The sequence below is a fragment of the Hyperolius riggenbachi genome, chromosome 9 (assembly GCF_040937935.1).
Source record: "Hyperolius riggenbachi isolate aHypRig1 chromosome 9, aHypRig1.pri, whole genome shotgun sequence".
NCBI classification, from domain to species: Eukaryota; Metazoa; Chordata; class Amphibia; order Anura; family Hyperoliidae; genus Hyperolius; species Hyperolius riggenbachi.
The window spans coordinates 282,012,194-282,027,665 of record NC_090654.1 but is presented as its reverse complement, the minus strand read 5'-3'; the positions used below and the strand labels follow the sequence as shown (position 1 = coordinate 282,027,665).

At 47.6% G+C, this 15,472-nt stretch overlaps 1 protein-coding gene across 9 annotated transcripts in view; it reads right to left on the bottom strand.

Annotated features, from left to right (window-relative positions):
• Window positions 1–15,472, bottom strand: part of EML1 (EMAP like 1) — a 190,830-nt gene that overhangs the window by 18,797 nt on the left and 156,561 nt on the right. For all 9 annotated transcript variants that reach the window (XM_068254678.1, XM_068254672.1, XM_068254673.1 and 6 more), the window contains 6 exons: window positions 14,191–14,342; window positions 12,133–12,258; window positions 10,387–10,518; window positions 10,221–10,288; window positions 7,587–7,675; window positions 4,128–4,225 (listed from right to left, as the gene is read on the bottom strand). In XM_068254678.1, coding sequence (XP_068110779.1) covers window positions 4,128–4,225; window positions 7,587–7,675; window positions 10,221–10,288; window positions 10,387–10,518; window positions 12,133–12,258; window positions 14,191–14,342 — 665 coding nt within the window. The remainder of the gene's footprint in view (window positions 1–4,127; window positions 4,226–7,586; window positions 7,676–10,220; window positions 10,289–10,386; window positions 10,519–12,132; window positions 12,259–14,190; window positions 14,343–15,472) is intronic.

Here is a 15,472-nt window from a genome sequence, read left to right as displayed (position 1 = left end):
AAAGTACATTTCTCCCACATCACAGTAAAATGAGCCATAAATTACTTTTCTCCTATAATGCTGTCACTTACAGTAGGTAGTAGAAATCTCACAGAAGTGACAGGTTTTGGGCTAATCCATCTCTTCATGGGGGATTCTCGGCATGGCCTTTATTCTTTATAAAGACACTCCATGAAAATGATTAATACAAAGATGCTGGCCAGTCTCCCTGCTCGATACACAGTTTTTTAGCAGTTGGAAAGAGCAGCTGCCATTCACTAAGTGCTTTTAAAAATAAAGAAAACCCTGAGAACCCCCCTTTGAGAAGATGGGCTAGTCCAAAATCTGTCACTTCTGTCAGATTTCTACTACTTACTGTAAGTGACAGCAACATAGGAGAAAAGTAATTTACTCTGGGGAAAAATGTACTTCCTATTTGTATGTGTTTTAAATTTCAAGATTTTCACGGCAGTTCCTCTTTAACAAAGTGCTCTGAAAGCGTTGGGAAAAACGCTTTAACCACTTTACCCCCAGCGGTACGGATTTCTCCGTCCCTTTTTCCACCCTGTTACCACCAAGGGACGGAGAAATCCGTACTTCCCACACTCCCGCCGCTGTCCGCGCTCCCGCTCGCTCGTCGGCGCGCCCCCCCGCATGCCGCCGCCCGCTCACCTGGAGATCAATGAACGGGAAAAACCTTTCCCGTTCGTTGATCTAAGCCCCCCGCAATGATCAGCTGCTTCTACGAGAAGCAGCGCGATCATTGTGAAAAAAAAAGTTGGTCGCATAAACAAAAACTCACTGTGGCCATCTTGTGGCCAAATAGTAAGACTACACCCTAAAGCATTTTTCATATACAAATACATTAGTTATACATTAAAAATTAACTCATTACCTCCCACACTCCCCAATTATTATTTTTTTTTGTAATTAAAAAAAAAAAAAAATACAATTAAAAAGAATACATAAATAGTTACCTTAGGGACTGAACTTTTTATATATTTATGTCAAGAGGGTATAACACTGTTACTTTATAAACTATGGGCTTGTAATTAGGGATGGACGCAAAACTGAAAAAAAATGCACCTTTATTTCCAAATAAAATATTGGCGGCAAACATTGTGATAGGGACATCATTTAAACGGTTTTATAACCTGGACAAATAAATTTCATGGGTTTTAATTACAGTACCATGAATTATTTAAAAACTATAAAGGCCGAAAACTGAAAAATAATAATTTTTTCCCCACATTTTTTTCCTATTTTCCCATTAAAACACATTTAGAATAAAATAATTCTTGGCATAATGTCCCACCTAAAGAAAGCCTAATTGGTGGCAAAAAGTACAAGATGTAGTTCACTTCATTGCGATAAGTAATAATAAAGTTATAGACGAATGAATGGAAGGAGCGCTGAAAGGTGAAAATTACTCTGGTGCTCAAGGGGTAAAACCCCTCAGTGGTGAAGTGGTTAAAAAGCGCTCAGCGCTTGCGATTAAAAATGTGAACAAGGCATCAAAGTTGGAAAAAAGAAAAATCTTCATATAATGGGATTTCTCATGGGGTTGGTGATAGCCGGATCGGGATAACATGAGTCATCCCCGAATCTTTGTCCGACTCGCTCAGCAAGCAAAGTATGAGGAGGCGAAAACATGACCTGATAACTGACAGATCCATGAACAGCATCAATAAACCAGAACTCTTGAGACTTTTACTAAATAACACCCTAACAACACTCATAACACACCATCCCTCAAAATAAAGAGAACCTTAAGCGTGAGTGGTATGGAGGCTGCCATATTGATTTCCTTTTAACTACTTACGGACCGCCGTCATTGAAATCTACGCCCTGTGTTGATGGCTGTCTGGCTGCCATGGCGTAGATTTCAATTCACCGACGCCGCTGAATCCCCGCCGTCTCCCATCGCAGCTCACTCGCTCTGCTGTCTTTATGATGGCAGAGCCCTGTGAGCGGGTGAGGAGCTGATTTTATTGGCTCCTGGCCGTGTCTTTCAATGTACGCAACTCCCATTGGCTTACATTGATAGGCGGGGTCAGGAGCCAATGAAAGCTGCTCCTGACCGGCTCACAGGAACTCTGCCGTCATAGCGACGGCACAGTAGGTGGCCCAGGTTCCCGACGTGCGGCGGTGGCAACGGTTGCGGCAGGTATGTGCGGCGGTTGGGCTGGATTCTGCCGTTTCTGTACCAGCGGTCTTTGGTCCTTTAAAGAGAAACTCCGACCAAAAATTGAACTTTATCCCAATCAGTAGCTGATACCCCCTTTTACATGAGAAATCTATTCTTTTTCACAAACAGATCATCAGGGGGCGCTGTATGACTGATATTGTGGTAAAAACACCTCCCACAAGAAACCCCTCCCACAAGAAAAGTACATACTTTTTTTTGGCAGTTTCCTGTCTATGAACCTTGTTGCATTGTGGGAAATAGCTGTTTACAGCTGTTTCCAACTGCCAGAAACCATGCAGCAGCTACATCACCTGCCAACAGTAATGTTCACTGGAGTTCCTCTTTAAAGGGGCACTATGGTTAAATTCTTTGTTTTTTAGTCACTGTAATATTTGTAGGTGTATATAGAGCATAGTAAGTTACATGTAATGAGGCAGGTGACATTTTTTTTTACACCGACATACTGCTTGTTTACCTTTAGAGTCACGTCGGCAGATTTAGCTTACCGACGCGACTCAGAGCAATCCATTTAGTTGTAGGAGGCAGCTGTCCCTGCCGTTACTGGTTACCCCTCTGTGCTGCGCTGTTTGGATTGTCCCTAATTTCAACCGCACAATCGTGCAGTTACAGAAATCCCCCATCCGCCGTAAAGAGCAGAATTGAATCTGCTTCGCAGACTGGAGTACATCATCCCTCCTCGGTGGGACGCAACTGCCGTGTGAGGTGGAGCGCAGCATCACTGATGACGCTGCGCAGCAAGGACCCCTGTAGCGAAGCTGGCAATGAAACGGACGCCTATTGTTGTCCGTTTCTATGGTTACCTTTACATTTATATTTCAGGGGTCCTTGCTTCGCAGCGTCATCAGTGATGCTGCGCTCCTCCTCACACGGCAATTGCGTCCCACCGAGGAGGGATGATGTACTCCAGTCTGCGCAGCAGATTAAATTCTGCTCTTTACGGCAGATGGGGGATTTCTGTAACTGCACGATTGTGCAGTTGAGATTAGGGACAATCCAAACAGCGCAGCACAGAGGGGTAACCAGTAATGGCAGGGACAGCTGCCTCCTACAACTAAATGGATTGCTCTAAATCGCGTCGGTAAGCTAAATCTGCCGACGTGACTCTAAAGGTAAACAAGCAGTATGTTGGTGTAAAAAAAAATGTCACCTGCCTCATTAGATGTAACTTACTATGCTCTACATACACCTACAAATATTACAGTGACTAAAAAACAAAGAATTTAACCATAGTGCCCCTTTAAAGAGGAACTCCAGTGAACATTTTAGTGTTGGCAGGTGATGTAGCTGCTGCATGGTTTCTGGCAGTTGGAAACAGCTGTAAACCGCTATTTCCCACAATGCAACAAGGTTCACAGACAGGAAACTGACAAAAGTTCGAACTTTTCTTGTGGGAGGGGTTTCTTGTGGGAGGGGTTTCACCACAATATCAGTCATACAGCGCCCCCTGATGGTCTGGTTGTGAAAAGGAAAAGATTTCTCATGTAAAAGGGGGTATCAGCTGCTGATTGGGATAAAGTAAAAATTTTGGTTGGAGTTTCTCTTTAAAGGGGCAGAGACCACTGGTACTTAAGTGGTTAAACAATACCAGTTGCCTGGATGTCCTGCTGAGCTTTCATGCATCAGTATTGTCTGAAGTACACCCCTGAAACAAGCATGGGGCAAATGCATTCAACTGATATGCTGCATGCTTGTTCAGGGTCTATGGCTAATAGTAGTAGAGGCAGAGGATCAGCAGGACACTAGTATTGTTTAAAAGGAAATAAATATGGCAGCCTCCATATCCCTCTCACTACAATGGTCTTTTCCTAAAGTTGGCGCATGCTGTATTAATTCAGTGACAGGTCCTCTTCCATGCCTTATCACGGCAAACGAGTCTCCCCGTTGTAGCGTTCACCTATTTATCGCACTTCGCTGCACTTTCCGAGCCCTCAAAACTCACCGAGCATTTGCCGATCCGGCTGTACTTCCTCCCGTTCTCGTTTACGGCATAAATATAGATGTAGTTGTCATGGGAACCGATCGCCAGTAAATTTCCGTCTGTGAAGAAAGAGGGCAAAGAGAGTGAGAGCTGGATGTGGAGATTAGTCAGCAGAACGTGCAGAGGATTCTGGGAGATCGTTCAGCTCAAGTGAGATAAATGCCATCAAAGAGGTCCTGTAGTGACATATGGAAGAATGCAGTAAATTATTCAGGATAGCAACTTATGTTAACCTCCCTGACGTTCAATTTCCTCAGGATTTCTGTGCAAAAAGTGATCCAATTAATTTTGAGAATCTTTATTTTCCTGTAACTTGCCAATGTGTCAAACAAGGGTCTAGTACATAGTGCAGGAGGGTATTTATGTGTATGCACATCAATATTGTTCACAGCATGTTTTTGTATTGATGTGTATAACCGTCAATACTGCTCGGGAGGTTTTAAATAACCAGGTTTCAGCATCAAAAACACTTCCTGTATAGATTGGTATGTAGCCTTGTCCTATCAATGATTCTTAGCCTAGGCTGTTTAGCTATGCAGAGTTATTCCTCCCCTTCCTCCGCCAGAACATCCTGGGAAACCAGAGATCTTATCAGCTCTAAAGGGAGCATGATTCAAGGGGTACGTGGTGGCTGCCATATTTCTTTCCTTTTAAACAATACCAGTTGCCTGGCAGTACTGCTGTTCTCTTTGGCTGCTGCTGCTGCTGCAAAAAAAAAAATAAAAATAAAAATGAATGATCTGCATGCTTGTTTAGGGTCTATGGATGTGCCTCCAGTGCCCTCCTCCATGCCTCTCTGTCCTCCTCCATGCCTCCGTCCCTTTCTGTTCCTCTCTGTCCTCTACCATGCCTCTCTGTCTCCCTCCATGCCTCTCTGTCCCCCTCCATGCCTCTCTGTCCCTTTCTGTTCCTCTCCATGCCTCTCTGTCCTCCATGCCATGCCTCTCTGTCTCCCTCTATGCCTCTCTGTCCCTTTCTGTTCCTCTCTGTCCTGCTCCATGCCTCTGTCCCTTTCTGTTCCTCTGTCCCCCTCTATGCCTCTCTGTCCTCCTCCATGCCACTCTGTCCCTTTCTGTTCCTCTATGTCCCCATCTATGCACCTCTGTTCCTCTATGCCCCGGTATCTGCCTCTCTGTCACTCTCTATGCCGCTCTGTCCCTCTTTAGGCCTCTCTGTCCCTTTCTGTCTTCCTCTGTGCCTCTCCGTCCCTTTCTGTTCCTCTCAGTCTCTCTGCCCTTTCTGTCCCCCTCTATGCCTCTCGTTTCTTTCTGTCCTCTTCTGTGCTTCTCTGTCCCTTTCTGTACCTCTCTGTCCCCCAGCATTGCAGCACTTCCCCTTGCAGCATCAGCAGTGCTGGACTTACTTTCCAGCCAGAGTCCAATGCTGTCTGTCAGGCTGGGATGTACCTCACAGGAGCCTATAGGCACAGTTGTCCTGGCACCCTAGACTTCCCTCTCCATGAACCTACAGACACCTGCCGTAGAGTGCTGGCTGGCCCAGCTGTCACTTCTCCATTAGTTTTCTTGCCCGTCATAGGTGTCACAGTTGCATGAAAAATGCAAAATCAATTGCGTACAAAAATGCAGAACTAAAAACGCAAAACGCAGAAATGCATGTGGCAGGAAACTCATCCGTGCCAATGGCCTTCTTTCCAATGCCAAATTAAAGTGGACCTGAACTTTTGCACAGGACAGAAGGAACATATATAGAAATGCACCCTGTATGTATTCCCCCTCATCTGTGACTAATCACAACTGTAATTTGATCTCTCAGCTATGTCCACTCAGGAATCTCCTCTGCCTGGGCAGAGCAGTTAATTTGTAAACACAGGATGTTAACCTTATGCCTGCTTCCATGAAAGCAGTAAGCAGACACACTGCAGATTTATTGCAGGATATGTACAGGATATACTCGAGTATAAGCCTAATTTTGGGGTAAAAAAAAAGTGGCTCAAAAATGTGGTTCTCGGCTTATACTCGAGTCACTACTCTGAGTGACCCCCACATGTCCTTACTATATGCACAGCGGACGCATCATCTGAAAGAGACCACACACTTGACATTTCAATGGGAGGTTCCAGCTAACCTCATCTGGAGTTGTAGCCTTGGAAGGCCTACAGGAACAGTGTCTACTGAGTGCGGAGAATACTTGCAATCCTATATCAAGTTTAGATACATGACTATGTGGCTCTGTATTCCTTGCTTTATCTTTATGCCAGCTTACACTTTGCAACAGTTCTTTGCACGTCCATCTCCATTGTAGACCTATGTTCTGGCTTATTACTGCAAACTGCTGAATTTATGCTGCTTTTCTAATATATGCTTGTGGCTGTTGTGGTTGTAGTTTTTGCCACTCCCGGCTTATACCCGAGTCAAACATCTTTTCCAATTTTCAAGGTAAAAGTGTGGGGGGGGGGGGGGTTCGGCTTATACTCGAGTATATACGGGTATCAGCTGTAACAAAAATGTTTTATTTAAAATGTTATTATGCTGTTGCTTATCTTTTAGCACAGAGAGGAAGTTTCTATGTTCAGGCCTGCTTTAAAGTGAACCAGAGACGAAGCCCCCTCATGTATTTTACCATATATATCAGTGGGAACATTACAGAAAACACCTACCTTGCTTTCTGTTTCATCCTTCACTGCACAGCCTCCTAATCAGCCCTGATAAGAATCCCCGACTGAGCATTCAGTCTGGCTCTGCTCAGGAATCATTATAGCTGAGTCTGTCTTCTCTGATGTCTTTTCAAGCCCAAGCCTGCCCCCTTCTGGCTCTGCTATAATGACTCAGCTATAATGATTCCTGAGCAAAGCCAGACTGAATGCTCAGTCGGGGATTGTATCAGGGCTGATAAGAAGCAGGCTGAGCAGTGAAGAATGAAATAGAGAGCAAGGTAGGTGTTTTCTCTAATGCTGGGAATACACGGTTCGTTTCTGGCTCTTGATTTTCCTCTCAATCGTTTCCACAGTTTATTCTCTTATCTTCCGCTCGTTTTTCTTATCTCTTTCCATTCACTTTTGTCAGAAATCGAGCCTCGAAAGGATCGAAATGGAGATCGGACATGTCGGAAATTATCGAGCCATCACCTTAAAAACGAACCGTATATTCCCAGCATAACGTTCCCACTGATATATATGGTAAAATACACGAGGGTGCTTCGTCTCTGGTCCACCATCTACAAAGCCAACAGGGGGGGGGGGGGGGGGGGGGGGGGGGCGTGTCTCAGACGTCTGCAGTGCCGGTCTGTCACCCAGAGGTCCAGGAAAGCGAAGAGGCAAGTGAGAGTGGTCATCTGAAATATTCTGCCGTGCCTTCCAGGTACTTTTTATTTAGAATCGGCTCAGCATTGGAGAAGGGTTTACATCATCAGAATCGCATGCTTGTTTGAAGTCACACAGAGGAAGGGATGAAAGATACTCACCAGGTGAATAACACATGACTGAGAGCTGCTCGTTGCCATCTGTGTGGACCGTCACCAGATCTTTGGTCTCCGTGTCTAACACGAACCACCTGTCAGAGTAAGATGCACAGTGAGATAAGCGCCACACCCTCTCCGTTGTGTACTCAGCAGTCATTGCCGCGCACACACGCCCTCTCCGCCGTGTACTCAGCAGTCATTGCCGCGCACACACGCCCTCTCCGCTGTGTACTCAGCAGTCATTGCCGCGCACACACGCGACACGCAGACATCTGTCAGCAAGGTTATATCCCGGTAATTAATAGCATTATAACTTGTAAATGATTGATCAAAGCACAGGCTCACTACAAAAGCTTAGCAGGCTCTCATCGCGCCTCTTGTCTTAATAGGAAGATGGAAGAATAACAAATGTAAGAATGAATCATTCAAGCACAAAGCCGAATGCCTGGAATGGATATTATTTTACCGTTCAAAATGTGTCTGTCATCTGTGGTATGAAAACAAGATTCTGCCTCTCTCAGTTGCTGAGGATTTGTTTAACCAAAGACAGAATACAAAGCCGGAGCACCTAAACTGCAGTGTTCCCATCAGTTGAAAAAAGGATAATATATTTTATTTATTATGTCCATCTTAGACATAAGCTCCCTGAATTGCGCATGCACAGCCACCTGTCCCCTGCTTTTCAAAGTCCGCACTGGCCGAAATGCATGGACACAGGGGAATATATATAGCAAAGGCAGGGAATCCCCGACTTACGAGTGCCGCCAATAATAATCTCTGAACCACCCCCACTTGGAGACTCCCTGCACTGTCCCTTGCGTGGCTCCGTTGAGGGCCCTTTTCCACTAGCAATGCGCGAACGCTAGCGATTACTGAATCGCAAAGGGCAGGAAACTTCCCGGCGATTGCGTTCACGATTTTGCTATGCAATGCACTGCATAGCAAAATCGCGGCAAAGATCGCTCTGCGGCACGATCGCGTTTGATTAAAAAACGAATCGCGGTAGTGGAAATTACCTACCGCGATTTCCATGTTAAAATGCAAAAAGTAGCGATTTAAAAATCACTAGCGGTTTACGATCTTGCAATTCAGCATCGCAATCGCCGCTAGTGGAAAAGGGCCATCATGTGTGTTTGCTGTCATCAGCAGAAGGACACGCACTGGGGACAGAAGGACACGCACTGGGGACAGCAGGACACGCACTGGGGACAGCAGGACACGCACTGGGGACAGCAGGACACGCACTGGGGACAGCAGCACACGCACTGGGGACAGCAGCACACGCACTGGGGACAGCAGCACACGCACTGGGGACAGCAGCACACGCACTGGGGACAGCAGCACACGCACTGGGGACAGCAGGACACGCACTGGGGACAGCAGCACACGCACACTGGGGACTGAAGGGGACGCACACTGGGGACTGAAGGGGACGCACACTGGGGAAAGCAGGACACGCACTGGGGACAGCAGGAGCAGGGGACGCACACTGGGGAGGGACACACTGGGGACAGAAGGACACACACACTATGGACAGAAGGGCAAAATACATATATCCAGGCAAATCGCATCTAGTTAGGACATTAAATAAGTTAAGGAAAGGGAGGTGCTGAAGGGGGTGTGGCTAGAAAACAGCAAAAAATCTATTAACCCTTCGCACTCTCACATGCAAACGTTCAAACAAATGCATTCACAGATTAACTCATCCAGGCACAACTGTTATCCCTACAGCCAAGTTAAAAGCCGGGGTCTTAGTTCACAGAAGAATGCATTCTTATGCTTAGTCACCTATACTGCGCAGAAGTACCCAGGTAAACATAGGTGTCCTAACTCTGGCCCTGTAACATGCATAGTGCAGACATGCAAACACATTCATTGCATCAAACCTATCAATGGATTAGGAGCACACATCCTAACTTCCTCTCCTGGGAAAGACAGTGCATCTTACCAATCGCACAAGGGAGCTAATGTTATGTGTCCATGTGCACCATGCGCATACACCAGCATAAGCTGTCTGCATGCTGACAAACATACAGGGGAAGGGGGGAGTGCACCGAATTGGACCCTATCCACAGGGGTCAATGATAAGAATGCGCATGGTGCACATGGATACATAACGTTAGCTCCCTTGTGCGATTGGTAAGATGCACTATCTGTCCCAGGAGAGGAAGTCAGGATGTGTGCTCCTAATCCATTGATAGGTTTGATGCAATTAATGTGTTTGCATGTCTGCACTATGCATGTTACAGGGCCAGAGTTAGGACACCTATGTTTACCTGGGTACTTCTGCGCAGTATAGGTGACTAAGCATAAGAATGCATTCTTCTGTGAACTAAAACCCCGGCTTTTAATTTAGCTGTAGGGATAACTGTTGTGCCTGGATGCGTAAATCTGTGAATGCATTTGTTTGAACGTTTGCATGTGAGAGTGCGAAGGGTTAATAGATTTTTGCTGTTTTCTAGCCACACCCCCTTCAGCACCTCCCTTTCCTTAACTTATTTAATGTCCTAACTAGAGGCGATTTGCCTGGATATATGTATTTTTGTTCTTGTTACTGACCCCTGTGGCTAGGGTCTAATTTGGTGCTTTTTTCATTTAGGGTTTACATATACTTTACACGAAACTAGTGTTACCCACCTGCCTGTTAGAGTCCCTATCGCTACAACAGAGCCGCTGGGATGGAAGCCTGCAGACTGCGCTGGGTCCTGAAACAGAAGAATGAACATATATTTACATACACTGAGGTCAGCCGGGTAACAGCATCCACTGATCACCACATATTCCCCCATCCATACAGACTTACCTCAATGGCTTTATTCCACACCGGCCGGTGGCTTGTGGCATCCCATAAGGTTATCTGCTTGTCATGGCCACAGGTCAGGAACTGAGACTTCTGGGAGTGGGCCGCCAGACCCCACAATTCATCTGTGTGACCCTAAAGACAGCAACCAATGTACGTGAGCAATGCAGAGCTAGACCAAAAGGGAATTAACCAGTTGCCTGGCTGTCTTGCTGATCCTCTGCCTTTAATATTTTTAGCCATATACCCTGAACAAGCATGCAGCAGATCAGATGTTTCTGACAAAAATCTGCCAAGATTAGCTGCATGCTTGTTTCAGGTGTGTGATTCAGACACTACTGATGCACGACAGCCAGGCAACTGGTATTCTTTAAAAGGAAATAATTATGGCAGCCTCCATGTTCCTCACTTCAGTTGTCCTTTAAAAAAGTTCCCCTGTGGGGTACTCACCTTGCATAAAATCCCCAACTGAGCATTCAGTCTGGCTTTGCTCAGGAATCATTATAGCTGAGTCATAGCAGAGCCAGAAGGGGGCAGGCTTGGGCTTGAAAAGACATCAGAGAAGACAGACTCAGCTATAATGATTCCTGAGCAAAGCCAGACTGAATGCTCAGTTGGAGATTTTATCAGGGCTGAGCAGTGCAGAATGAAACAGAGAGCAGGGTAGGTGTTTTCTCTAATGTCCCCTCTGATATATATATGGTAAAATACATGATGGTGCTTCGTCTCTGGTTCACTAAGTCAGGAATAAAAAAATCAGTTGTACTTTCCTGGGGCTTCTACCAGCCCGCTGCAGCCGTCCTATGCCCTCGCAGTCACTCACAGAGCCTCCGGTCCCCAGCCGCCAGCTAGTTTCGTCTTCGATGACAGGTCCGCCAGGCCTGGCCACGCGTATTTTTCTTCGTGTTCCTGTCCGCAATAGCATCCTGCGCAGAGGATGGGAACATGAAGGATACGTGTGGCCAGGCCTGCGCAGAAAGTCTGCCAACTCCGTGGCAGGGTCTGTCCTGTCAGCGAGAGACCAGAGGATCTGTGAGTGACTGCAAGGGCACAGGATGGCTGTAGGGGAAGGGGGGGGGGGTGGTTTGGAGGGGTCTGGTAGAAGTCCCAGGCAAGTAAAGTTTCAGACCACTGTAAGTCAGGAATAAAAAAATCAGACATAGCATTCAATAAAAATGTGTTTTCCTACTTTTTATTACCCATACAGTTACCATATTTGCTTATGTGCATAAGTTACAGTATATTGTCTGTTTACAAATTACAAGTTTCCAAAGTGTAGTTTATCTTGCCCTAAAAGCTGTCATTGCATTTTATTCAAACTGCTTTTTATTATATATTAGCATCTTCTAATCAGCTGTTCTGAACTCTGTGTGTGCTTGCAGCACAAAGAGCTTCGCAGAGAGATCCTTTTCACTTGTTACACTTTGTTTACACACATTGTAACAACATTGGAATGTAAACAACAATACTGTTCTCTTCAGTTTGGATGCAGATTTGAAGCTGAATAGCAGGACAAAGTGCTTTGTTTTACCATTTCAGTGATGTTCTGCTAAACATTTTTTGGGGATAGTAGCTTTCAAGCTGTGAGGAATCTTTTAGAGCAAAGTAGAAATGCTGGCTTTCAGACCACTTTAAGTGTCTTTTTAAGGCTTTGACAGAGAATGGCAAATATCTACATGTATTCCTCTACGGGACTGAGCTGCATGATGGAAAGCATGGTTAATAAAGTGGGACACTATGACGTCCTACCTGCGTGATGGTAGCGAAGTCTCCGGACAGGGTGCCCTGCAGGACAAAGTTTCTTGTGGTGCCAATTAACACAATGTCTCCCTTCCCTTCTGCCACCGTCCTCACCGGCCCAAACTGCTCCGGAATCTGAGAGCAAAAAACACATTAACTGACAATCACCGTATATGAGAAAGAATGAGCTACAAATGGATTTTCCCTCTTTATTTTTACTTTCCACTGAAATAATTTCACATTATAAATTCCTGCCAAACCTCTAACCTCCTCCACTGCCCTGTGCCCAACTATAACCTCCTCCACTGCCTTGTGCCCAACTATAACCTCCTGCACTGCCCTGTGCCCAACTGTAACCTCCCCCCACTGCCTTGTGCCCAACTATAACCTCCTCCACTGCCTTGTGCCCAACTATAACCTCCTGCACTGCCCTGTGCCCAACTGTAACCTCCCCCCACTGCCTTGTGCCCAACTGTAACCTCCTCCACTGCCTTGTGCCCAACTATAACCTCCTCCACTGCCCTGTGCCCAACTATAACCTCCTGCACTACCCTGTGCCCAACTCTAACCTCCTCCACTGCCCAGTGTCCAACTCTAACCTCCTGCACCGCCCTGTGCCCAACTCTAACCTCCTGCACTGCCCTGTGCCCAACTGTAACCACCTCCACTGCCCTGTGCCCAACTGTAACCTCCTGCACCGCCCTGTGCCCAACTGTAACCTCCTGCACCGCCCTGTGCCCAACTGTAACCTCCCCCCACTGCCTTGTGCCCAACTATAACCTCCTCCACTGCCTTGTGCCCAACTATAACCTCCTGCACTGCCCTGTGCCCAACTGTAACCTCCCCCCACTGCCTTGTGCCCAACTATAACCTCCTCCACTGCCTTGTGCCCAACTATAACCTCCTGCACTGCCCTGTGCCCAACTGTAACCTCCCCCCACTGCCTTGTGCCCAACTATATCCTCCTCCACTGCCTTGTGCCCAACTATAACCTCCTGCACTGCCCTGTGCCCAACTGTAACCACCTCCACTGCCCTGTGCCCAACTATAACCTCCTGCACTACCCTGTGCTCAACTATAACCTCCTGCACCGCCCTGTGCCCAACTGTAACCTCCTGCACTACCCTGTGCCTAACTGTAACCTCCTGCACCGCCCTGTGCCCAACTGTAACCTCCTCCACTGCCCTGTGCCCAACTGTAACCTCCTCCACTGCCCTGTGCCCAACTGTAACCTCCTCCACTGCCCTGTGCCCAACTGAAACCTCCTCCACTGCCCTGTGCCCAACTGAAACCTCCTCCACTGCCCTGTGCCCAACTGAAACCTCCTCCACCGCCCTGTACCCAACTATAACCTCCTCCACTGCCCTGTGCCCAACTCTAACCGCCTACACCGCCCTGTGCCCAACCAAACCACATACATCACCCTGTGCCCAACTCTAACCCCCTACACCTCCCTGTGCCCAACTATAACCCCCTGCACCGCCCTGTGCCCAACTATAACCCCCTGCACCGCCCTGTGCCCAACTATAACCCCCTGCACCGCCCTGTGCCCAACTATAACCCCCTGCACCACCCTGTGTCCAACTCTATCCCCCTACACCACCCTGTGCCCAATTTTAACCCCCTGCACCACCCTGTGCCCAACTCTAACCCCCTACACCACCCTGTGCCCAACTCTAACCCCCTACACCACCCTGTGCCCAACTCTAACCCCCTACGCCACCCTGTGCCCAACTGTAACCCCCTACGCCACCCTGTGCCCAACTGTAACCCCCTACACCACTCTGTGCCCAACTCTATCCCCCTACACCACCCTGTGCCCAACTCTATCCCCCTACACCACCCTGTGCCCAACTCTATCCCCCTACACCACCCTGTGCCCAACTCTATCCCCCTACACCACCCTGTGCCCAACTCTATCCCCCTACGCCACCCTGTGCCCAACTCTATCCCCCTACACCACCCTGTGCCCAGCTCAAACCTGCCTGACCACCCCACTGCCTGCGCTTAACTAGAACCTCCCACTTTTAGTGAGAAACCCCCTGTAACCTTTCACACATCCCTCACCTCCACCACGCTGACTTTCTGGTAGTTTCCATCCCAGGAGATCAGCTTCCTGTCCTTCCCTCCGGAAACAAGAGTCCCATCTCTCTGCATGCACAGGGCAAATATTCCTCCATCGTGGGCTCCCTGAACCGCATGGCTGATCCTGTTGGTACCTAATTAAACACAGGACAGAGGTCATCTCTCTTTTTTTAACCACTTACATACCAGGCAGCCCTCCTGATCATTCTGGCTGAATCACACACCAGAAACAAGCATGCAGATAATCTTGTCATATCTGACAATGTCAGAAACACCTGATCTGCTGCATGCTTGTTCAGGGGCTATCGCTGAAAGTATTAAGAGGCAGAGGATCAGCAGGACAGCCAGACAACTGGAACTGCTTAACCCCTTCCCGACCGCCTAACGCCCGAAAGGCAGACTGTTAAGCTACATACACACGGGGGACCTTTGTGGCTAATCGCTAGCGCATAGGGGACGCGTGCGCGACAGCTCCACCCGTGCGACAGCTGTCTACACGTCTCTGCCCAAGGCAGAGACGCGGCGGAAGCTGTCGCCGAAGGTTCCTCCCCCGCCGGAAGCTCCATACATTGTGTATGGAGTTGCTGTCGCTAGTCCGCATACACACGGCGGACTAGCGACAGTTGCGGTGAAGTTGCGGCGACAGCTCAGTGAACAAGTCAATCGCCTGGCGGCAGCTCAGAGTAGCGACGGTTCGCGCGCACGGGGGAACTGTCCCGGCAACACGCGCGTGCCACGTGGTTGCGGCGACAGCCATACCCCGTGTGTATGACGCCATAAGACTGCGAAACCGCTGTCCATTTACTCTGTACAGCGCTGCCATCTACAGCAGCACTGTACTGAGGACAGCCCTGTCACTCGGCTGTCCTCTGGAGAGGCTCACAGAGCGATCGGATCTCCGATCGCTGTGATTGGCTGTTGAGGAGAGGGAGGGAAAAGAAAATTAGTTAATTTTATTTAAAAAAAAAAAAAAAGACTAAGAAATTATAAAAAAAAAAAAAGTAAACCCTGCAGCAGCGATCAGAGCCCACCAACAGAAATCTCTGTTGGTGGGCAGATCTGTTGGTGGGCAGAAAAGGAGAGGGGGGGGGGGGGGATCGGTTTGGCTGCTATGTTCCTAAAAGGGAACCTGAAGCGAGTAAGATTTAAAATAGTCACATAACGTAGATAAATGAATATTACATACTAACCTCACTGTCATTTCCTCTCAGAAGCTCACCCTTTTCTTCTTAAGGTGGCCATACACTGGTCGATTTGCCATCAG